At 33.7% G+C, this 26765-nt stretch overlaps 2 protein-coding genes across 2 annotated transcripts; one reads left to right on the top strand and one right to left on the bottom strand.

The window, feature by feature from the left end:
* Positions 1 to 3080: 3080 nt before the first annotated feature.
* On the bottom strand, positions 3081 to 5127 carry LOC127843735 (uncharacterized). The gene is made up of 4 exons (XM_052373478.1): positions 5013 to 5127; positions 4266 to 4437; positions 3774 to 3940; positions 3081 to 3486 (listed from the first exon to the last, which is right to left on the bottom strand). The coding sequence occupies exons 1-4, from the start codon at positions 5053 to 5055 to the stop codon at positions 3410 to 3412; spliced, it is 459 nt and encodes a 152-aa protein (XP_052229438.1). The 5' UTR covers positions 5056 to 5127; the 3' UTR covers positions 3081 to 3409.
* A 9773-nt stretch (positions 5128 to 14900) lies between these two features.
* On the top strand, positions 14901 to 24249 carry LOC127843734 (phospholipase A2 group XV-like). The gene is made up of 7 exons (XM_052373476.1): positions 14901 to 15047; positions 17865 to 18021; positions 19094 to 19212; positions 19991 to 20089; positions 21042 to 21269; positions 22900 to 23091; positions 23835 to 24249. The coding sequence occupies exons 1-7, from the start codon at positions 14969 to 14971 to the stop codon at positions 24155 to 24157; spliced, it is 1197 nt and encodes a 398-aa protein (XP_052229436.1). The 5' UTR covers positions 14901 to 14968; the 3' UTR covers positions 24158 to 24249.
* Positions 24250 to 26765: the final 2516 nt, after the last annotated feature.

The raw sequence follows: 26765 nt of genomic DNA, 5'->3' as shown, positions 1-26765 counted from the left end.
AGATAACACTTCTAAAATGATTACAAGTTTCCATGACTCATTGAGGAATAAACCATGTAAAATGTTAGTTTTGCAAATTTATATAGTTATGGGAAACAACTACATTAAATTTAAATATCAAAGCTTTTTTTTTAATTGTATATGTACCGGTAAAACACCGCTTCATTCGTAAGAATGTCATTTGAGCCTAGATGAAGATACAGCTGTTGAACATCCATCTTCCGCAAGTCTCTCAACAATGCATGGCGAAAACGATCACAAGAAAATTTGGCACCTTTGAAAACAGAGTTGGCGAATGTCTGTGTAAATAAATCACAAATATACATGAATTAATACACAAGGAAAATTCATGCTTTGCCTCAAGATTAAAATGAAAAGTTTGCAATTACAATTCCCTACAATCTGTAAAATATTCCACACGCTTAAATAAAATATATAACCATGCAAATTAGTTAGAAAACGCAATGATGCCAATCATTGCACATGATGACATCAGCATAATAAGTTTAACTTTATATTGATGACAAATACTGTAATCATACAAAGCTTAGGACTTGACATTTGAACTGTTTAAGTATAAAGAAATGAAATAATTACATCATTTATAGAAACTATGAGTATCACGTTTAAATGGTGGCATTTCGTGTTTTCTCAAAAATGTTTACAAAAACAGTAAACATTTAAACGACTGTTGATATCAACATAATCCATTTTAGTTCATTACGTTACAATGTTGCAAAACTTATTAAAAGCTGTTAAAAAAAGACTGGTATACATTTGTATCATGTGTGCCAGATGGCCCTTATTCACAACAGCGTAAACATAACAAAACACCATGTACGACCTAGACGTCTTGAATATTTGACACACGTCGGCACAAAGTGCTCGGGAAAATTTTCCAGCTATTTGTTGCATGATCATTCCCCGAATTGTCTTGAACATTTGACGCGCGTCAGCACAACGTGCATGAGGACATTTTTTCCGACATTTATTCATCCGCATTCATTTTTAATTTAATAAACAGATACTCGTTTTTATGTACATCTTGTTAGGTAGAAAACAATAAAAATTTTACACAGGTGTAGTCTTATTGAAGAAATGTGGGATCAATATTTATTTGTCTTTGTTATAAAATACTACGGCATGTAAGTAGAAAATGTGTACCCAATGACTCAACAACGGCAAGAACAGTTGGTTTTAATATGACGTCATTGCCCAAATGGGTAATGATCTGAATATAACTTCTGGAAATAATCATTACTTTCAGTTTGGAAATGCGATGTCAATGACGCTTTTATAACTGACATATGGATACCGTTTAAACGGTAACCTTTTGTTTATTTCATTTATCATTTTGTTTTAACGTTTAGAAAAATGTGTACATGTGATACCATTAATAGAAACAAACCTGAAACTGTAATTACTGTTCTATACCATTGCCATTACATATTCTCATCAGAGATTGGCAGGCATTTGACAGCTATATCGTCAGGAAGAATATCCTTAATCCGATGAGCATTGGAGTCCCCAGCAATACGGTTCACTTTTCTCCTGTCTTGGGCACCTGAAAAAATAAAAGGAAAATGCTTCCTGACACAACACTGCATCCTGTTCAAAAGAGTCTGCGTAATAAATCTACTAATTATAAAAAGACAAGTCTTAACAACCCAAATACTACCTTAACAATACTATTGCAACAAGACTAATAAGGACGACTAAACTTGTCTTATGTGTATCTAACTACACAAAAAGAATATAAACAAAACAGATCAATCACGCTTTAATAAAAATAAAGGTCACACAAGTTAAAAATCCCTAGTTTTCAATAATCAATAAGTGTCAAAATTGCAATACACTGGTCAGTGTTCAGTGCAAATATCACTATGAACATGATAAAAGTGTCAATTATTGCACTAGTGTGTAACACACTGAATGTGTCCAAATGCGCGAAGCACCTGTTTTTTAATAATTAGTATTAAAGTGTCACTCAAAATTGCAATCCACTGGTAAGTGTTCAATCAATGCAAATATCACAGTCACTATAAACACATCAAGTGTCAATTATTGCACTAGTGTAAAACACACTGTAAGTGTCCAAATGCGCGAAGCACGTGTTTTTAATAGATCACAAAATGGGTAATAAAACGCACAGTTGAACTTAAGGTGAAAAGTAAACACAAATCCTTCGTTCACTCACACCGAGTTACTAGGACTAGGTCGCGAAAATGAATGCCACTTTGAATTATACACTTTACAACGTCGAAATACACCAAATCACAATTAAAAGATAGCTATTGCAAGTTCAAAAACAAAACTGAAATATATAAGCGCCGAAATGACTTCTTGATCTCAAAACAATGTCACAAACGTATACAATACCGGATCTCAACCGTTTGAAAGCTCGTGTGCAATCAAAAGGGGAGATTATTCCAACGATGTTTTTTCTTGTTTCTCCATTCGGTACGCCTCGCACGTTATTTGATTACGCTTTCTTCATATATGGTCATATTACACTCATTCATAACGTTTATTTATAGATGTTTGTGTTGTGACATATATGGTTATGATTACCATATAAGGTAAAGACGGCCAGGGACCAGAGTCGCTCTGCTAAAGTTGAATTATATTGTCCGTAATGGTAAAAATACAAAAAAATCATCTTTAAAAATAAAATTAAAAGAAAATGTGTTGCGCCACTCTTAAAATTATCATTTTATATAATCACTCGTGAATTAAAGCGATATTCCACCAAATCCAACAAATATACTCTACAATACTTCACATATTGTACTTGCAATACCAATAAAACAACGTCAAACAACGTGCGTTGTTTAGAAATCCTTTATGTAAACGAAATCGTGACATAATTATAAATCCCAAATGTTGATTACATTTCGTGAGGTCATTTTGACGTTGCAACGTCATTTCAGCAAAATAACAAAATGCGATTGGTAAATAAAGGAAAACTAAGCCAATGAAAACGCTTTAAAATGTTGTATTACACATGTGTAATATAAAAAAAAAATATGTTATGTTTGTATTACATGGGAAACATAGTAAAGCATGTCATAAAAGTCATTACAATTTTATATCATAAAGCCAGAACGATGCAGAAACTAAAGAAATATGTTCATTGTGTGCATCAAGACAAGACGTCATGTTACGCAGTATAAAGATGACATCATGTTCTCTTTTTAAATAATTTTATTTTAAGCTCAATAAACCCACCATGTGAAACATTTTATAGATAGAAAATACGTCTGTCATTTGTATGTTTAAATGTTTTATTACGTAAAGTAATCTGTTTTTAATTAAAACAAAACCGTGAGTGTGTCTATGTGAAGTACGGTGAACAGAACACTCCTCTCAGGACGGATTTGATTGTTTTTTCTCCAGTAGCAATTTTGCTTTACGATCTAATTGAATTATTTCCATTCGCAGCAGTTGCATCGGTTATGGGCAAATGTGGTTCTAAATTGTTTACGCCTGCAAAAGAAATACATGTGTGTAATTAAAAAGTATGTATGCGCTCCTGTTAACATATTCTTCCTTGTGCTTTGATAATGATACTCATATCCCGAACTGTTTTCACAATGTAATTTTGATAAAAAAGAAGCCATTACCATATCAGCATTTAACTATTTTATTGAGCTTAAGCAAAACTCAATAGGCACATTAGTGTTCATCAAATAATAGTATTGCACGAATTCTTAGCTATGTTTGCTAATTATAAACATTTTAACAATAATATGTAAAAGAAATTCAGCACTTACAACCGACTTTTGTTTTCTTCATCTTATGCTTCGCTGCTATAATAACCATGGCGGCCATAAGGCCTAACTCTGTCAGTGACCCTATTACTATTCCAGCAATTACTCCTGCATTCAATTCATCAGTGAGGTCATGAGAATCAGCATTCAACGAATTGGAGAGGTCTGAACTATAAAACAGCGGTGTGTTAGTGTATCCTCGCAATTAATTTGTTGTAGTGTGCGTGTTACTTTGGGCAGGGATTATTAGAACGTGTTAAAGATTTCCTAATAGCAATAATGCTAAAGTGAACTGTTTACAACATTTTTAATGGTAGATTCGTCATCAGGAGAAGGAAAACCATACTGATAGCTTTTTTTCCTTTATTAACTACATTCGATGATGAGTTCAACTCAGTTGAATACACACAGCACAACAATACACAACGACAATGATGTGGTATGTTTAAACAAAACTAGCATCGTTGTTGTACAATATCTTATACAAAGACTTACCAGCAGTTTTGGCCATAGCAACACGTATTCGTACAACAAGTGTAACCATTACGACAGCAACCACCGTTGTCACAACATTTCATATCTTTCGGGCAGTATGTGTCTCTGGCAGGATCACTGTCGTCATGACAACGCACACTATACATGCCATACTCTGAGCGGATGCCACCCACTGAAATGCAGCACATTGTCAAGATGAACTTTCAACGACATATTCAAAGCAAGCTGTTCAAATGATTAAGAACATTAAAGTATTTAGCTTTAAATCACTGCGAATGAACTTCAATTCAATGTGCGACCGTCATAGTAAGAATCGTATTAGTAACAAACACATGGTATAGTAAACAAAAACCTAACCAAAACAGAAATAATTATATTCGTAAATCAATACTCTTAAATAATGTACAAGAAGTTAAACTATTTAGACATTATAAACAATTCAATGTTTTGGAATATCGTTTTAATGTGTAAGTAAACCAGTTAAGATTTAGAACATTGTATAATATATACAACATTGACTATGCAGATATACAAAATTATACAAGTTGTAACACTATTAACAGTACCAAGCATTTTAATACATATTATTTTTTACAGTAGTTGTCAACAAAAGTAAATATAATTAATCTGTTTATGTGTTTCAAAGCTTTGCAATTGACAACACGGTCTAGTTAATATACTTGAGTGATTTTTTTGCAATCAAACCACCAATTAGCAAACATTGTTTTAAGTGTAAACTGTACAAACCAAAGGTAAAGAAGATGAATGAGCACAATAACAATATTTCCATTTTTCGGAGTCAAACTCATGAATTCATGTAATTTGTTTCTTACTCCTTATACTGATTATCTCTCGATAGAGGTATCCAATAGTTGTAAGGCCAAAGTTGTTGTGTTATTTGTTTTAGGAGACGTGTTTCAAACAAAATCTATGTGAATAAACTGTATTCGCTAAGTTTCGCTTTATATTTATGTACAAACTAACGACGATAAATTTGTTTTTACAAAGAGACATTACCGATTTCAACGATTTTTTCTTAATGTTAGATAAATTTGTATTTTTCAATAACTCGACATTTTATCTCGATACATACATTGTTAGACTTTTCAGATTGTTTGATCACAATATAGAGGTTTTAAATCAAAACTTTAATTGTTATCAATGTTTTAAATAACTGTCGGGGGAGGGAAATCTGAAAAAACTATCAATGTTTGACCAGTTAACCATATTCAAAATGAACTTGTAAAAGGGGTCTTCTTTTTTTGAAAATTAGGGAAGTTATAAAAATTCATAGCAGACAACATATAAAAAAAATAATGTAACTTTCATTTTGGATATGCTAAAACTACTCGTTTTTTCATTTGTTCATGTATATGTTTTTCTTTCTAATGAAAGTATATTGAAAAGATAATGGATTTTGAGAATACTAGGATCATATGATATACCATGTTTATAAATGTTTTTATAGCGGAAACGAAATGATTATGTTTTGCATAATTTATTTTAAGTCTGGCATATGCTTTACGAAATTGGATTCCATAGAAAATGTATTACAATTTGCTAACGAAATAACGTATATTTGTCAACAAATGCCTTAAAGTTCAAGTTACAATATGAAGTACAAGTGTAAATTTCTGTAGAACCCAAAATGCATGATTTAGCCTGTTCACTGAAAAATGGATAGTTATATTACAAACTTTTTTGGTACATAAAAATACCCCGGTAAGCTTACTATATATTAACTATCTGGGTGTAAAAGGAATGTGCTTACGTTAAAAAATTACTTGAAATTTCATTAAGATTCCGTACGTGTGTTCAATTGATGTAACGACCAAAGTACGCAGAATTTCAAATGTACACTTTTACTTGTGTAATTAATTTATAAAAGAAAATATCTTACTTTTACGTTAATAATTACTCAGCTCAGCGACAGTGAGTGTGTTAGTTGCGTTGTTATATTTGTAATAAAATGAATTGGTTTTTTTACATCACATCTTTTAAAACTCGAAGAAACGAAAACATTTTTAAGAATAGACTTGCAGTTGTAAATTAAAGGTCAGGTTCCTCTTTCTGTTGGTCCGATGTTATCATTTTCTAATCATGACCTGTTATTTTAAACTGATAAAAACAACCACAATTGCTTCATCCAAACCTTGGTTTACAGGTAGCTAGTGGCCACTTGTTGAGATATCTGTTTCGATTATTACGACATTTACAAACCTCCAGGACAATCTTGAAAATTTCAATTTATGAAGAAGTTGATCAGTTGATTGAAGATCAACAATTTTAGAAGATACAGACGATAATCTAGCACTTCACGTACACCACTTTAAAAATGTAATTTTGGTTTACAGGGACGTGTTCACAACCTTTCGTATTTTCTGAAAATGATCAATTAACCCATTTATGCCTAGTGGACTCTCCCATCCTTCTAAATTGAATCAATTTATTTCCAAAATTAGGGATGGCTAGTATTCTTATTTCTATAGTGAGAATATTTCTTACAGAAATTCCTTTAAGCAAACAGCGCAGACCATGATGAGACGTCGCATCATGCGGCGTCTCATCTGGGTCTACGCTGTTTGACACGGCCTTTTTTGTAGACGCTAGGCATAAATGGGTTAATGCATTTTATAACACAATTGTAATATAAAGAATAGGTTAAAATGATAAAAGTAACAAATAATGTGCCCGAACTTGCGTGTGAGCCTTGTACCTCTTGAATCTAAGTTAACCCCCTACCACACCACAAAGGTTTTTGATTTTGGAAGGTTGAAACGCTTTGTTGGTAATACACGCAAATGCTTTATTACTTGTCCGATTTTCATTAATGGTTATGAATAAAATAACGCATATTTGTCACAATGTTTAGTCAGGAGTGCCACTTTGCTTGTTTAAATAAAAAAATGTATTCGTATCTTAATGCACTTTTTAAATTGTCATTTAGCCACATTGTAAAAAAGTCACTTAAATTTGTGTAAACAAGATCAAGCAATCATTGGATCATGTAAATGCTTGTTCGTAAATAAGATTGGAATGGCATTTTGTTGAATTGTAGTCTGCAATGAATATCACATTACGAACATGTGATTATCAAGTGGTTTATGCATGGTTTCTTTGCAGTATGATTTAGAGAATACATACAAAATATTTACAACTATGTTCTTATTCATTAATTGATAGTTATTGAAAAATAATTAATTGTCTTTTGATATTATTTTGAGATATGATTGCATTTAACATCTTTAGATCTTCTGGTATTTAAGTTACAAATGAATGATGCTTTAAGTATTTATTGGTTAACTTTCCGAATTATCACATTCTTACGCACTATTCTTATAACATATTGATTGCAAGGGGGGGGGGGGGGGGGGGGGGGGGTATTGTTTAACCTTTGTCTTACGTTGTAAAACTGATGGAAGTACACTTAAATTTAAATTTAAAAAAAAAGCTTGAGCATTTTTTTTTTAGTCCCACTTTGGTTATTTAACATAATCAATATGTTCTTTCAGTGTCATTTATACTTTTCAACAGGCTAAAAATTAACATAAGTGATCTATTTATCAGTGCGTTTAAGATATCTATTCAATACCTTTTCAAAAATAAACCGGCTCACAGAGCCCATCGATTTATATTTTACGCTTGGTGAACCGGACTCGATGATGATATTAAAGGCAGAAAGGCAGGATTTAATGTTGCAATATCTAAATAGTGCAATGATTAATCCATGTATGGGTAAAATATCTCGAAATTGATAAACAAATCATTGAAGACGGAGAGCCAATACCAGTCATACTGGAAGCTGTTGAGCAAACATGATCATAAAATCGTTTATTCTTACAGTTAAATCATATGCATTCGTTTTAATAGGTTCAAGTGTGTTTGTTATCATGAGTTTCACATTTGACCGCGTGTTTTTTCTTCGCATGAAAATGAATGATTTGTAATGGCCTTGAAATAAACGTTTGATTGAGTGACTCGATTGTGCATTTTCCATCGTCCCGATATATTTAATCAGACACAACTTCTAAATACATGTCATCTTTAACATAAATGGTGGTAGTTGTTGGTGTTTGACACGGATTAATGTACAGAACAGAATAGTTCATTAGACTAGCATATAAAGCTCATGGTCATAGACATACATATTCAATAAACGCATGCGTTTGAATTAAATATACAATATATCATTTCGAACAAAGATCAATTTAAATATACACGTAATAAAACTGTTTTCGTGAGAGTGTCACATGTAAGTTAATACATAATGACCACATAATATCCAACATAGTTTTATAATTGTAATAAATATTACAATATCATGTACCTATGTTTGCTTTTTACAAAAGAATTGTGTACTATACAACATGTATCTAATAATAAATACAAAACAGGATCAATGCTTGGATAATAAATATGCTTCTTACGCCTCAGTTAAATTAAATAGTATGGAAAAAAGCTCGTGTGAAATAACAATACAAAAATAACAGCCAGAAAATCAGTCGTAGTTAAATAGGTTTATATATATTTAGAGTCGGGAACTGTGTATTATGTTAAGGAGATATCATATAAATATTTACTCCAGCTATGTTACACATCGTTAGAGATTAAGTTTTATATGTTGTATTATCCCTTTGTTGACCACCTATACAAAAAGCGAAAATATAGTTGATAATATGAATTTGTTTCCTTAACGAATATTTAATACTCTCATAAGATTAAGGAATATGTTTATAAGGTCTAAATGTAGTTCCATCATATATATCTCTCTATGTATAAATACATATGTACAAAGATATACACACATACACACCTGCACACATAAACATATTCACACATATGTATTCATATAAACTTATAAACAAGTATTCATCATACCCCACAGTCGACCACCTATACGACAAATGAATTATATATGATCTATGGGGATAAATAAGGTTCGAGTATAATTATTAGCAATGTCTACATCAATAAGTAAACTTGTGTGATATTCGCTATCAAAAATATAATTCATTTAATTTAAATACGTTGTTAGCTAAAAATTATAATTTAGTTTGTGTATAAGCAGTTTTGACATCTTTAATATCCCACCCTTAAAGTGAAATTGGAATATTCATTTAGAGCATCTTAGTAACAAAACAAACAACACCAACGATCATTGACTGCAATTGAAACGAACCAAGTATATGAATCGGGAGTGAAAACTTCATTGAACACATTTATAAAGCCAAATACTCTACATAAAAATGCTTATTTAAACATTAAACTGGTGCGTGTTAAGGTAGACACTGGGAATGATGTGTTGTATCGATTACTGTAAAAATAGACAAACAAAATAAATTTAATGATTTAAATAAAGTACTGCAGCTATTTGTCTTAGAATTAACTGAAATTTAGAAGAAAAAAATAATTACGTATTTGTTCATCTTGTGAATTTTAGACAACCAATCGTGTTAAATCTAAGGATAAAAGGTATGTGGCATTGTTTGCTTACATTAATCAACTGTAAATTAACAGACTCACATTGACCGACGATAGATCGACAATACATTAATAAATGCTCATAATAATAATATAACAAATCTTCACAGATGAACGTACATTATCAAGTCTGGTCTTGGATTGAAACCATTCACACAAAATTAAATGGCACCAGTAAAATATATATCTTATTTTAGAGAGTGCTTTCCAAAGGCAATCATTCCAAACACAGCCGCGTCAGAAAAAAGAAGTCATCAAAAGTAAGTCATGGGTGTTGGCGCTGGCGAGGGTCAAGGGCGCGGTCGCGGAGGGCTGTGCCCCGGCATTCTCTGGGGGATACTTTGGTTCCTCATCCTTTGGTTCATTGGCTGGCCCGTGGCGTTCTTCGTCGCTTGGTGGTACGTGTTCCTGCTGCCTTTCTCTGCCTGCTGCGACTGCATGAAGACCGTGTGCGAATTCCTGATTAAGGTCGTCCAGCTTCCATTGACCTGCGCGGAGAATATGATCGCCATGAAGCCGCTCTGCGGCGGCTAGACGCTCTGTGTGGGGAGGGGTAGAAGCTCAGCGGATGTTGGACGCTCTGCGGAGGTTAAACGTTCTGTGAATGATAGACGCTCTGCGGAGGTTAGACTTCCAAATGAAGGAATTCCTAGACTGACAGTTGTATTAACTATTCAACAGGACTGAATTGCAACTAGCTAAGTTATTTTAACAAATACTCGGGCTATATGTGTATTTTCATTTATTTAATACATTAAACATTTTGATAAAAATGCGATTCACGTATTTTGTTTAAGATACCTTCATTCAAACAACTGAGCGAAATTACTATTCGACTGACTTCAATAAAAATGTTTCTAGCAATATACGGTAACTCACAAACTTCTTAAAACCGTTATATAGTCTACGAGTAATTCTATTGTCAGTTTATATACGAATATATTAATTTATTTTATGCTTTCCCGTGATTTATAGAGAAATATCAGTGAATTAAAACTGATAATTTCACTGTTTCAAACAGTAAAAATTAACAGTATACACTTATTTCATGGAGACGCAGTGAACAGTCAAAACTGTTTCCCAAGGTATCAGGGATGACTTTGGTACTGTTGCCCGAGGCCGATAGGCCGAGGGCAACATTTCCAAATGTCAGCCCTGATACCGAGGGACAACAGTTTTGACTGTTCACCAAGCATCCATGAAATAAGTGTTTTATTACCCGATCAAATTTCCAACATAGAAATAACAGCAAACTAATTTTTTATTTACACACAACAGTTATCGATAAAATAAATTATTTTGACGATTTAACTGTAAAATGACGTCATTTTTTCGACGAAATGACGTCATAATTTCAGCGGGCAACAGTTCAAACTGTTGACCGGTCAGTTCCAAATGTTTCAGTTTCAAAAAATGACGTCATTTCACAGTAAACAATGAAAATTATCAATAATTTTCACTGATAATTTTCACTGTTTGAAACAGTGAAATTATCAGATTTAATTCACTGATATTTCTCTATAAACCACCGGAAAGCATAAAATAAAAACGGATAATTTCACTGTTTCAAACAGTGAAAATTAACAGTGAAAATTATCGATAATGTTCACTGTTTATAGAGAAATGACGTTATTTCTTTGACGAAATGACGTCATTATCTTAGTGAAATTCTTTAGCTAAACTCTTAAACAATGTATATAAACTGTGACAAAAAGGATTAAATAAAGAGAAAATGTGTTGGATTCGGTAGAATATCGATTTTAATTCACAGAAAATATATATTTTCACGAGTGGCGCAAATATTATTTTCTATGATCACTCGTGAATTAAAATCGATAATCCACCGAATCCAACAAATATCCTCTATTAAATCAACTCTTACGTCCATATACTGTTATAACACTAGAATGATTTGTAGACTATTTTGTTTTGACTGTAATTATAATATATAATGTATTGTGAGTGCTCTTCGTATGGGTTTAACGGACTTCTTCGCGTTTCTGACAATGAAGTATACAATTTTTCTCCAAATGTTTCCGTTCACCAATGCCGAAAAAAGTGAGATTAATGAACTCGTACAATGTAAATTATCTAAATGTACTGAATAAATAACAATTGTTAATAATGCTGTACAATCCCAAATAAATATTAAGAGTTTAATTACATTGATATTTAACCCATTTATGCCTAGTGGACTCTCCCATGGATCAATTTATTTCCAAAATTAGGGATGTCTAGTATATTTATTTCTATATTTAGAATATTTCTTACATAATTCCTTTAAGCAAACAGCGCAGACCCTGATGAGACGCCGCATCATGCGGCGTCTCGTTTGGGTCTACGCTGATTCACGCCGTGTATGCGAATACTTCGTTTACGGATGGCACTTCACTTACAGAGAACAACAAACGCCACGCGCGAGAGGTGAGTTCTTCAGCTTTTTTGTATTTATATTCTGTTTATTTGGTTTTTAGACACAGAACATTGTTTGGGTGATTAATGGTATAGCACTTCGTATTGCGAAGAAAGAAATTCTCGAAAAACGGTGAATTATTTAAAAAAACGATAAAAGTCCATCGATAATCAGCATGAATTGAATGATCAGTACATATTTAAACAAAATAAACATACTTGGAAATAAATCAAGAACGTTCTTACAATTCGAAATAAAAGATCAATATATCCAGTTATGTTACAACATGTTACATTTTAGTTTACTAATATATTTGAGAAAATTCAAATGTTTTAAGAGTCGCATGCACATTTTTCATCTGCACTTCGTTTACCGATCATCTAAAAAACAATGGCACTTCGTTTCCCGACATCTAGACACTTTTTTTCCAGATATAACACACTCGTGTTTTGTGAATCAAAAATGCAGAATTCGCTGTGGAATACTGTTAAAGTAAGCAGGCAATAAATAAAATTTATGTACTTAGTACGCAAATAAAAAACGAATTACCGAAGCATGTTCTTATCCCTTTGAAATATGATTATGATTTGGTATAAATGTGAAAGATAAATGTTAAACAAATTGGATATGTCTAATGAGTAAAATCTATATGACCATATATTTTAAATTACGTTCTAAGCGGTTGATCTAAAGCATTTATCTTTATGTCCAAATGAAGGTACTAAGGCTATTTACTTATATATTAGATAGCATGTCATGAATAATCACTCTGCTTAAACTGCCTCTCAGAGATTAATATCAGCAGCGATGCAGGTTCGAAATTCTATTGGAACTTTTTGGCTCAATGCCAATAAACGAAAATAGCAATAAAAGAACGGGCGGGGTTGATATAATCACACGACAGTGGTGTAAAAATTATGCATATCCGTCTTTGTTTTTAATATAAACACAACACATGCTGCATATGAAGTTCTATCCAATATAGCACCCTAAACTTCGTTTGTGGGGGTATACTAAGTACTGACTCCATAATATGACATTTAAACATTTTATGTACGCATTCCTTTTTTCCAGAATCAGTTGTTTTTACGATTTAATTTTAACCGTGATTCTTAAAACTCAACCAATACAGTGATTTAGGGTCAGGTGAATCGCACTTCGAGCAAACGTTAGCGTTGCGTAAAGGGAAGTGCTCCATATAAGCAGGGCTCAAAATTAAGGGAGTTTTACCATTCTCTTTTTAATTTTGTTGCTACGCATAAGTATCGTCTTGATGATGCGATTCAAATAAGCACAACCGACATAGGATTTTATGAAGAACAAATGTGTATTTGCCTCATAAAGACCCCTTCACTACCGTTATCTAAAGTAAAATTAAACACGATTGTGTTGATCCGCATTATCCGTACACATTTATTTAATAATAAATATTATCTTATTTGAAAATTGCAATTATAATAAACATAGTATAAATTAATAGTAATGTGATTTTTAAAAAATATATTTTTCAAAATGTTTTGTATGAATAGCCATAATATAAATAAATGCATTTAAGAAAGAAGATAAAACTCAGTTATTAGAGTGCCCGCTTTGTTGAAAGTCTCCGTAATCTGAAGTGCCCTTTATCGGTAAACAAAGTGGCTGCAACTTTATGTATGCCACCTATTACAACATGCACTATCTTTGTTTATATTTCATTGAATGCTATCAAAATTTCAGTATTTGAAGCACAGTGATTACTCTACATGCTGGAATAGCAAACAATTTCTTGCAATAATTCTAAGTAGTTTTATTTTGTTAAAATGTTTACTGTTCATTCAGTTTATGCTGTTTTCCGATCGAATTTTCTATTTTTTGGGCAAAACTGTACCATTCTTCCGTGAAATTGTGTATTCCCAATACAAAAGGATACACCATTTATCAACTCGACCATGTGTCTTGTCTTAAAAACTAATCTTTAGGATATAACTTTAAATAAAACAGAGGAACTTACCTCTAGCGCGTGGCGTTTGTTGTTCTCTGTTAGTGAAGTGCCATCCGTAAACGAAGTATTCGCATACCCGGCGTGTGATTTCCAATGCCTTTTTCTAGACGCTAGGCATAAATGGGTTAAGGACGCGACGACTCGAATGCTGAAGAAAACAGAACAAACTTATCATTATTTTGTTTCACATGACAATGAGGTCGTAAAAAACAGGATGAATATATTGTGACAATAGGTGAGTATAAAATTATAGTTAACAATAATTCTTTAATCAACATAAATTCGAAAAAAAAAACAATATGTTATATTTTGAGGACATGGTTATATTAATATTTCCAATATCAAACCGTTCGTGAAATTGCACTTATTTATTACTCTAGTGTTAAAATAGTAACTTCGGTTTCGGTTTTGTAAGACAAAAATTCCCTCAATACATAATCAAGCATGAGCTATGATGCAATGACGATTCTAAATACTAATAGTTCAATATTTTGTAGAAACTTTTTCATGCTCAAAAGATGTACGTGCACATTATAAATATTACAAAATACTGTAATTCAATATCTTCTACTGTACATTTTTTTCAATACAGATAGGTCGCAAAATTCTTCCGCATCATAGAATAGTTTAATGAATATCGAAACTAGTTAAGTAAAGTTTTGGTTATGGTTGTGCAAATTTATTTCCTTTCGTTTGTAAATTGTTTGAAAATTGTAAATCGATCGATCATATTTCAAACAATTGTTGTACAAATTTATTTCCTTAATTTGTAGTTGTTTCTCTTCAATCCTTCATAATCCAAACCATCAATTTTTGCCGAAGGAGATGGCTGTGACACAAATTGTGGTGTTTATTTTTTTAGGAGTTGTACAATGTAAAGCGATGTTGAACCCAGTAGTATTAGGTACGTACACGTCATTTTGTACTGCCATTATATCATACAATATTTTAGTATACATCTGGTTAACAAAACAGTTGTAATATTAAGACCAGTCGTTTTTACGAAACTGCTCCACCAATAATGTGTACATTATAAACCCATTTATGCCTAGTGGACTCTCCCATCCTTCTAAATTGGATCAATTTATTTCCAAAATTAGGGATGTTTCGTATATTTATTTCTATATTTAGAATATTCCTTACATAAATTCCTTTAATGAAACAGCGCAGACCCTGATGAGACGCCGTATCATGCGGCGTCTCATCTGGGTCTACGCTGTTTGCCAAAGCCAATTTTCTAGACTAAAGGCATAAATGGGTTAACGACGCTTCTAATAGTACAGAGAGCTCGGAAAATGGTTAAACCCAAGCATCGAGTGTGTGAACAAGCAAACCGTGTGTAACATATCGATTCAGAGTCTGGGAATGTAAGGTTATCAACGATATCTAACAAGGTGGTATTTGGTAAGAAAACGTCGTAAATTCTTCATATAATTCTTCAGTGAAAAGGGGACATTTTTCAACAATATTTATTATATCATGATACTTGAGATAATTGCACGATCAGGCAACAAATGATGAGCACGGGGCCCAACCCCAACATGCAAGATTCAAAGTTAGGCGCATTATAATTATTTCGCTTTGCCAATAATGCATGTGCATGCAGATTTGTAAATAATACACATCAAAATGATGAAAATACTATCGGACGTTATTAATCTTAATATATTTAACACACTTACATGAAATTGAGAGAACTAATTTTCAAATTTTGATTGAGCGTTTAAACTACAAACCAAACGCAAAAGCCTGTATGGTGCAAGGGTACCAAGTTAACTTTTGCTTCCTAAGGTCTCGGGTTAAAATCCCGCTGCAGGAATAAACATTTTGCTTGATATGTTCTCTGTTCATCATAATTATTTAAAACTATTCCAAACATTCAAGTTTTATCAGATAATAAATCAAACAAATTTAAAAAACGATATTCTGTGAACAAGTAACTTTTAATTTGCATTTTTTAAATGATATTTCATTTAATTAAAAATTCACACACTCTGTAAAATTGTCTCCCTTGTTGAACAATTTACATTTACTTTATAATAATAACATATACATGAAATTAATTGTGTCGAATTCTTTGTTTGAAAATTCTTTTGTAGTTCTTTTAAGTTGATAGAGGTACAAAAGTGCCGACAGCTTCCAACTCTATTTCATTCTTGACCAGCGCTTTCAATCAGACAGGTAAAGTCGTATACTGAGAGAGCACTTTGACTGACCCCGTATTTTTGCATTAAAAAAACAACATTTTCAAGTCAAACTTGCTTCCCCTATGATAAAAAAGTAATCGATCATATCAAAAGTCAGTTGTGTCAGGTGAGAAAACGTTCGTACATTTTGTAATCATGTCGATTCATAGTCCAGGTATGAAAAAGAGTAATCCATCAGACCATAAACGTCAATAGACTTATTAAATATGCTTTATTGATGTTTTTTTACCGGTAAAATCGAAACGCGGTTGTATTGAAAAATGTATTATCTTTTGAAATATCCGCACTGAATGCAAAATGGATATTCTATTAACTCAGCTGAAACACGTTAGTCCACCATTTAGATTACAACAAATGTCGTATTAACCTTATTTTATGATAATGAAAAGTGTATGCAACCGTAATGAGGCGGAACATATATATTTGGGGGTTAGAATCGAGTCACAATGACGATAAGTGCATTTTATGATCGACATGACCATTCATTTTTACCAGAATAAACATACCTAGTTTGGGTACGTGTACAGATAGAGCATACGCAAAATTAAGTAACACATGAGACATAAACAAAAGAAAACCCGCATTTATCAATACCATACACCAGTTGGTCATTCGTGAAAAAACAACATAGCACAATTAAAATGTTGTGATTTCCTGTAAATATGATCTTCAGAGTTTGTAACAATTGAACGTACCAAATAAAATAAACAATCGTTTAGTATTAAATAAACGATTCTATTGAATCAAACTGCCTGTTTGTATCAATTATAAACGTTCATCTGAGATTGTTTCAAAAACGTTTTCGATTAGATATGCATCCGAAATGATTATCTAGATATATACCATACATATCGTTCGTTTGTCAATGTTATATGCTATCCGTAACAAAACGCTACGAATGTAATTGTGCTATCTTTAACGATTTAATCGAAGATGTACAAGATAACAATCACGACTAAACAAGAACCATATAAATACAGCCCGATTGACAATCTTCCCGGTAGTAAATAAATTATTGCAATCGCAAAATATCGTCAAAGCGAGACGTTCTTTCATTTGTAAGATCGACTCCCATCAACATGATGTAGAAGTAAGAATAAATCAGATTTATCGCGCTTTAATCACGATACAATACGATTAAATACGATTTGATACGATGATTTCGATTAACAATTAAGCGCAGAACATCGTGTAAATCGTAGACATGTGTTGAACTGTTAAAAAAATTAAACAGATAACACGATCTACAACAATGAGTACAAAATCCGATATGGTCTGATGGGATTACCGCGATGCTTTCACGATTAAGATCACGATGTAAATCATGACGCCAATCGAGAGAGTGGAAACGTAGCTTCAATGTTAGCGCACTGTGGTCATAACTGGGAACCGAGCCAGCACAATGCATAACTGCAAGGGTTTAGCGGGTAATATTTGTCCTTATCTGAATGATTTCAAGTGCAACAAATAGCGTTCTTAAATCGTATATATCACACCACACATTCCATTGGCAGTCCCGGGAGATGGAGGCAGTCAAATACGCGCCAGACTCAACAAACCTCATAAGGTTGCCCCTTACTGCAAGAAGCAAACACAAACCTTTACAGACCTCTGGCTTGATATGAAAGAACTCACACCTTTGTGGATAAACTGCTTCGTAGATAACATGAGGTAACGCGTTTTTATTTTTTCCTCTTATGTTTGGTGCACTGTTCTTATTTTTATTCATTTGTTTGATAGACTAATTATGGTTGGTTGTTCTTGCTTGACCATTAGATTTGAATTGGGCCATTGTGCTGTCAATAGTTTTTAGATAATCTGGTTTAAAATGTGTATATGCATGACAACAACACTTTAGTTTTAATTTGTTCTAAACGTTGCACATTTTTTGTTAGCGGTTACAATCATATCACATAGGTTGTAAACGAATTAGATATCAGACAGGTTACAATATAACCAATGAACATAAAATGCTCAGTTACGTTTTTGTGTGTTTTTTAATGTTAATCACATCTTTCTTCAGTTTTTACCGATTGTTCCAAATAGTTTATCTTTAAAATATGTATCTAAAAAAATATATTTAAAAAAAACAACATAACTATATATTTTAAGCATGACACACTCCTTACAATTTAATGATGTACATGAAATGTGGTTTGATCATTTTTTTATTTTGTTGTTGTTTTTAGCTTTTAAAGCACTTTTACGTATTGCAATGTATTTGTTATCCAATGACTGTATTGCGCAACACTTTACACCAACATGCAATTCACGGATCGGAGGATTGCCACGAAAAGTTAAAAAAAAACATCCGCAGCAATTTTTTTATCACATGCATAACCACAATCGATTCATACAATATACAAACTAAATATTCGTGTTCTTTGTTATCAAAAAAAGCTTTTCCCCTTAATAGCCGATGACCAAACGCGATTATTGGATGATATAGCCGATAAATGAGCGGCGCTCTGGTAAAACTGGGCTTAATGCATGAGCTTAAAGTGTTGTCCCATTAGCCTTTGTAGTCCGCAACTAGAATTGTGTTTAGTAGAGACGTCCGTTAAAAAATATCCCATAAAAGCGGAAAGTGTCGTCCCTGATAAGCTTGCGCGGACTGCACAAGCTAATCTGGGACGACACTTTACAAACATGCTTAAAGCAAAGTTTTCCCCAAAAAAGAGGCTCAAACAATCTTTAAGAGACATTTATTGAATCTTCCATAATACGTGTTGATTGGTTCCAGGCTGGAGTATGACAACGTTACGAGAACCACCAAGAACTCTCCGGGAGTGGAAACCATGATCCCAGGCTTTGGTACAACTGAAACTGTGGAGTATCTGGACAGTGTGAAAATCCCTCTGAGTAAGTCATCTCCCAAACGGAAACCTTAGTTTAGTTTTGACCTTTTTCTTAGCTCGATTAAATCGAAAGCAACAGGCTTATTAAAACGCTCTCGAATTCATTTCCTGGAAAGAACCAGTACTTGGTGTCTTTTGGAGTTATATAAAGAAGGCTCCTACAGTAGGGATAAATGGTGTTGGTGTTTTTAATTAAAAGAAAATCTAGCATATTCTCTGTCTATTGTGCACATGGTGGAGTTGATGGTGATACATTCAAATGAAATGTCGATTATCAGGCATAAAACACGTGTTTGTTTCCACTAATTCCACCGATCATAATTATGTGTTACTTCCATTAAACCTTATTTGGACATCCAGGTTGATATTCCAATAACTTTTGATAAATATCTGCAATCTTTACTTCCTGTCATGGGTTGTTCGACAACAAATTATGATCAGAAAGTATTATTTATTTAATATACATAATTGCAATTTGATTCAACATCTTTAAAGCCAACAACAGATGAGTGAGACAAACACATGTCGAGCAAGCGAATCTAACGGACAAAATAAACCATACTTATATCCAACATTAATAAATCACGTTACAAATGATGATAATTGCTATTCATCTTAGTAATTATCGAGTATATATTGTTTTTAAAGTATGTACATCATTTCATTTACAACAAAATAAATAAGTATTATGATATATTATGATAATTACCATTCATTGTGATCATACGAGGGCATGCATTATTATGTCAATTTTACACGCATTAATGCCGCTTTCTTTCCAGCAAAGTACTTTAACGACATTGTACAGGCCATGGTGAAATGGGGTTACAAGAGGAACGTTTCGGTGTTTGGAGCTCCGTACGACTTCAGAAAAGCGCCTAGTAAGAAGAAGTTTATAAATTTCTGATTCTGTACACAACACTCGATCAGAAAACGTTCCACTTACCCGAAACTCTGTTTAAATGGAATATTTCCGCCCTAGATACAAAACCGCATTGAATTCGTTTAAAAACATTTTATTTCATTGTGTTATTTGCATATCAGGTGATGCTTCTGGAATAAAACGATCAGTAACACTACGTTCGTACAAAGCTTGAAAGTTTAAAAACTAAATTCATACCAATTCTTGTCGAACATAAACGTAAATAAAAATTAAGATTATAATCGATATAGTTGTCAATTATTTATTTCATTCAATAAATTAAACGTCAATTTCTTTCACAAACATTATTGACTGATGCCATTGTAATTCGCATTAAATGTATTCCGAAGTTCATTCGTTTGATATAACGATTGATAACGGAACACAAAGCGAGTTATACATGGAACAAACTCGGATATGAGCCTGGCTCGGGAAAGGGGGGCTCAACCCACCTTTGCATAACGTCTAGAAAAAAGGCCTTTGCAAACAGCGTAGACCCAGATGAGACGACGCATGATGCGGCGTCTCATTAGGGTCTGTGCTGTTTGCTTAAAGGAATTTCTGTAAGGAATATTCTAAATATAGAAATAAATACACTAGACATCCCTAATTTTGGAAATAAATTGATCCGATTTAGAAGGATAGGAGAGTCCACTAGGCATAAATAGGTTAATGCACGTGCGTACGGTGTCGTCCATGATTAGCCTGTGCGGTCCGCACATGTTTATCATGGATTACACTTCCTCATTAACAGTATTTTTCGTTTAACGGTAGTCACTTCTTAACAAATATCAAGTAAAGGGGGAAAGTGTCGTTCTTGATTAGCCAGTGCAGACTGCACATGAATTAAGTCGCGTTTTCCCAAAGCCAGACTTATTTAAATTGAAAAACGTTCAATATGTGTAACACAGATGAACTGAAAGGGTATCTCACCACCCTCCAGCAGTTGATAGAGAGGGCGTACTACAACAACAACAACCAGCGGGTGTACATGATTACCCACAGCATGGGCAGCCCTGTCACCCTGTACTTACTCAACCGCATGACTCAGGCGTGGAAGGACAAGTTTATTATGGGCTTTATCTCCCTGGCCGGGGTCTGGGGCGGCGCACTCAAACCGATTCGGCTCATGATAACCGGTAGAGTGGACGTTTCTGAAACATAATTTATTACAATCACGAACCGTTGTACTTAAAATAAAAAGTATAGAAAGTATAGTATTGTATAGAAATATACAAGTCTGCGGATATTCTTCCTTTTACAATCTCAACAACCGTTGTTATTATTATTATTAGCGTCCTTATGTTACTACAGTAACAGTAACATTATACTGACAGGAATCACGTGCATGTCATATGTCAATAATAACCGAACCACTATGATTAGCGGGCACTGGAACTGTTTTCCCCAACCGATTCTTACACTCATTTAAACCTAGCGTCACGAAAAAAGGCCTTGGCAAACAGCGTAGTCCCAGATGAGACGCCGCATGATGCGGCGTCTCATCAGGGTCTGCGCTGTTTGCTTAAAGGAATTTATGTAATAAATATTCTAAATATAGAAATAAGTATACTAGACATCCCTAATTTTGGAAATAAATTGATCCAGTTTAGAAGTATGGGAGAGTCCACTAGGCATAAATGGGTTAGACTCCAGTCTTAAAATAAAGAATAATCTTAAAGCGTTTATGTACTAAGACTATTTAAAGTCAAGTCAAGTGTGGCAGTTAGAACCTTTAATTGTATTATTATTTGTTAAATAGCAATATGTTGATGATAAAAGCAAATTTTTTATCCTGTATATATGAGTCGCGTTCTGAGAAAATTGGGCATAATGTATGCGCGTAAAGTGTCGTCCCAGATTAGCCTGTGCAGTCCACACAGGCTAATTGGATTTTTGCTAAGAAGAGATTACATATAATCGAAAACTGTTATAAAAGCGGAAAGTGTTGTCCCTGATAAGCCTGTGCGGACTGCAGAGGCTAATCTGGGACGACACTTTACGCAAATGCATTATGCCCAGTTTTCCCAGAACACGACACATATAAACTCTAAGGTAATTTTATTGAGTCTAAGACTTGTTATTATTCTTAAGTCAAGAACTGGTTGATGAGTACCGGCCTAGGTTTCGCCTACAGACATAGAATGCCTCTATTATCATGGTGCAGGATCAACGGGTTCAAAGGGGTTTACACGCGGGCAGGACAGAATGTGAACACACCTTTTAGAAGATTAGTTTTGCCAATATCTCAAGTTGTAAAAATGCATTTGCAAAAATCTTACAACATAAAAGACAGTTTCTATAGCAGTGTGTGCCGATATCTTAAGATCCAAGAGTAAACTCTTGAATACGTCTGAAATCGGTGAGAAAATTTCACTTTGCGTGAAGCATAATCGTGTTCATGAATACTGAACACATTGAATTTTTTCGGCTTAATAAATTTACTACATCGGATTTCACATTGCCATAAGCAGCCTTAAAACTGAATTTTATGCACTAGTTGAAATTCTGAAGAAAAAATGTTTGAAACAGTTATTTTAAAAAAGCACCACTTACAGGTGTGTTTACATCCATTAACGCTTAAATGTGAACCCCACAAAGTCACGTGATCATGTACCCTGTAATAACAGTCAAGATTATCAGCTAAAAAAATAACGACTTAATAAACACTGTTACCTTCAATTGTGTTGAGCCGTGTTGCTGTTCTATAAATTGTTTACCTTTCATGGTATATGACTGCGCAAACGATAGTCTCTAATTATTGTACAGGTGACAATCTGCATATTCCGCTAATAAGCCCTCTGAAACCTCGCCGTATGCAGCGGAGCATGACAAGTACCGCATGGCTCATGCCCTCTGACGAGTTCTGGAAGCCCGATGAGGTGCTGGTTGTCTCCCCTGCCCGCAACTACACGGTCCGAGACTACAAGCAGCTCTTCAAGGATATTGACTATGAGACTGGTAGAAATACTTTTCTCAATACTAGCTTTTTCTTCGCGTCAGATAGAAGGCTTTTATGACAGTCGATTAAACGGATATTATAAAATCAAAGACGTTCTAAACCTAGAACTTGCAATAACAAAACAATAAGTACAACCGTGGGAGTCTTTTAAATAATTAAATTATGCTAATAATTACTAAGATTACGCTATGTCGTAAGCTGGCTTCATCTTGTTTGGGAATCCCATCTATATACTGAATATCATCCTTTATTGAAATCCTCCTGCGTACAGTATGTGACAAACGATCAAATGTTCGCACCCTTTTGCTGCTACTCTGGACGGAAGTGAAATATCTTTTGAAAATGTATTGATTTGTCACCAACTAACAAATAAGGTCAATGGAGACAATCTATGTGGATTTGTCATATTATAGGAAATGTACATGAAACTGTTAGACTTTCTCCTGCTCTTTAATATCATAACCGTATGCCTCGTCTGGCCGTATCCCTTCTTATAATAACGCTCGATTGGCCATTGTCGACCAAGTACTGCTTAAACGTACCACGTGTACTCTTACGTATGCTACAAAGTACCCGGGGTACGGAAATAAACTAAAAAGTACCCCGGAGTATGGCCAGGTGCCTTAAAGTGTATTTTCCGTACATTTTAGTATACTTAACACTGCATGTAAGTAATACCTGAGCCGACGACGACAAATTGAGCAATGAAAAAAAATCACTTGGTGTTTGCTTACATTTGTAGGTTACATGACGTGGGAAGACACTAAGGGTCTGGTCAACCCTCTTCAGGCCCCGCAGGTTGAAATGCATTGCTTACACGGCGTGGATGTTCCCACGGCCGGTAGGTTCTTGTATGATAAAAGCACGTGGCTAAAGAAGAATCCCAAGTATGTAAAGGACAACGGAGACGGAACCGTGAACATTCGCAGCCTCCTCGGCTGTCTTCGTTTGCGAGACCAACAGAATCAGACGGTTTACCACCAAACCTTCCACGGTGTCGAACATTTGGACATACTGCACCACAAAGACGTGATAGCTTATATAAAGGGCGTTCTTATGAAATGAAGATGACGAACGATTCATAGCGCACATTGATGTATGGAGGAATATTTGAAGGGCAATGCATATGACGAAACGATGATTGACCTTTGATAACATTACCATTTAAAATGTTTAAAACAGGTTTCAAAGTTCAGTTGGAAAAATGCTAGTTTTACTTTCTACGCACAATTGCACACATGTTTTAAACATCAGTTAAAGCGGGTATATGCGATTTTTTATATGTGTTTAATTGTAATATATTGATAAAATATGTTACAATTACACAAAATAGGCAAGAAAAATTATACATTAAAGCCGAATTTCATAAAATGCAGCAAAGACAAAATAGCGCCCCGAGCCGATAGTGACGTACATATTTTCCTACAATAACCGAAGCATTCGTCTTTGTATTACGATCGCAGATAGTGTTCGTGTGTCGTATGAATAGATATCGTTGCAGGAATTCAAATAAACCGTTAAACTAAGTTTAGATGCACATCGTACAGGTATGGTATACATGCTGGCGAATTCGGCTGTACAGCCGTTTTCAATTTCAGAATTAAATATCTGGCTTATTTCGCATTTTTCGACACATGTTCTTCTTAATTTTTATTTTAATTTATATTGAAATATATATATATAATAAGTTTTTTACACAGTTTATATAAATTCATAAATATTTGACAAAATCGTATATACCCGCTTTAACCACAAATCGGATGTAAACGTTTGCGATAGGTTAAAATGTTGGTGTACATTTGTATAAAACTTGGGAAAATATGAATAGTATCAATAGATATTGTTAGTGAGCATTTCTTAAGAAAAGAAGATTACAATACAAATCAAAATAATTCTTGTGAAATTCAAACTAACGCATACAAACATCGCACACGTTCATGAGAATTGTACAAAATTACAGAGCCGAATATATCGGAACACAATATTTATTACAACTTCAGCATTTCACGCCTATTGTTATTTAAATATACAAAGAAAAGATGAATTGCATGATATGTGTAAGATTTTAGCAATTGAACATTATTAAAGTGGATGTATATGTTCAATATAAAGATATACCAACATTACACGTGAGAGCAATTAAAGGTACTAGTTTTGTCGATTCATTAGATTGAATAACGATTACATTTTTAAGTAGGAAAACATGAAAAAGTTAAACACTAATTGCATAGTAAATAACACGGCCATTATCAAAAGGGTTCACGAGAATTACAATACGTATAATCCGTAAGGATTTATCCAAAGCTGAAACTGAAACTACTGTTTCATGTGCGGATTTCCTTAAGTTAATCCTCGTATACACGTATATGAGCCGGGCACTGGAAAAACCCGGACGCACGTTCTAATCAGGGAAGACATTTCTGCTTGAATGGCATTGTTCTTTTAAATAAAGTAAAATCGAAACGAAAATCCAAATCTCAAGATAATTACATTAAGAATGAACATTATTTGGTAACTAAATAACAACCCAAACTCTTAATTCACATAGGCCTATGCAGAAAAGTGCAGACCAAAATAACAGAGATAAAATCCTTTTGTACCAGGGGTCACTGTGCAATAGGCAGCTTTAAAGTTGTATATACTTGACTTCACATGTTTGTTGAATGTTTAGCATGCTATATTAGGTTTTATGTTTTTGTATATACTATCAAGAAGTTAGCTCTTAAAAGTAAATGACGACCGGTGATTTTGTTTTATCTGGGTCAGGGAGTCCGTAGCTTTACGACCGGGCACTGTCGGATTCTGGACGGCGTTTTACTAATGGAGCAACTTTGAGGCATATACATCGATCTTTGTGCAGAATTCGTCAGGGTCATCGGGCAATGATCGTACAGAAGCTGGGCGGCTCCCGGTTTTCGAGTATTGAACACGATTGAACTCTATTTTTTGTTAAATAAATTTCAGTCGCAAAAATGTAAGCCTACAATTCTGCGCTACGACCGTCCGATCACATATTAACCAAGAGGTTGCAGTGCAATTCAAATTTATATATTAGTTAGTAAAATATTGTTACAACAGCTTTTAAGGCGCCCAACAGAGGGGCGAGATAAAAACATACCAAGCGAGTAAATCTAAGGAAAAATAAATAACCAAATCAATAAAATATTATTTCCTTTGGTATGCTTATGTCAAATATAAACAAAGGTTTCATAAATAACATATCTAACTTTATAAATGATAACTATTGCCGTTCATCTTGGTCATAAAACGGAATGATTTGTTATTAAACGTATTTTAGTCATTACTTTTATCAGCCACATAAATAACTGTATATTTTACGGAAAATGCTATAACCATAACGGCCATGGTAAGCGGATACGAGAGACACGTTTCGGTGTGTGGGGATCCGCACGACTTCAGAAAGGAGCTTGGTAAGAATCAGTTTTTAAACGGTTTATTATATCCTGACTCTTCAACTACAGACTGTATTAAAACATTCAAGCACTCAAATTTTCACTGCCCCACAATCTTACCGAACAAGATATACAACCTTATTTTATTCAGTAAGAAAACTGAAAACATGAAGAAAACATGTCAACTTTACCATTGAGTCCGGACTAGTCTAGGAATATATTTTGATTTCTAAACAACTGCATTATATGTGTTGTCACGT

The sequence above is a fragment of the Dreissena polymorpha genome, chromosome 9, assembly GCF_020536995.1.
Source record: "Dreissena polymorpha isolate Duluth1 chromosome 9, UMN_Dpol_1.0, whole genome shotgun sequence".
Classification (NCBI taxonomy): Eukaryota; Metazoa; Mollusca; class Bivalvia; order Myida; family Dreissenidae; genus Dreissena; species Dreissena polymorpha.
Note: the sequence above shows the minus strand (reverse complement) of the source record. Positions and strands in the feature narration are given on the sequence as shown.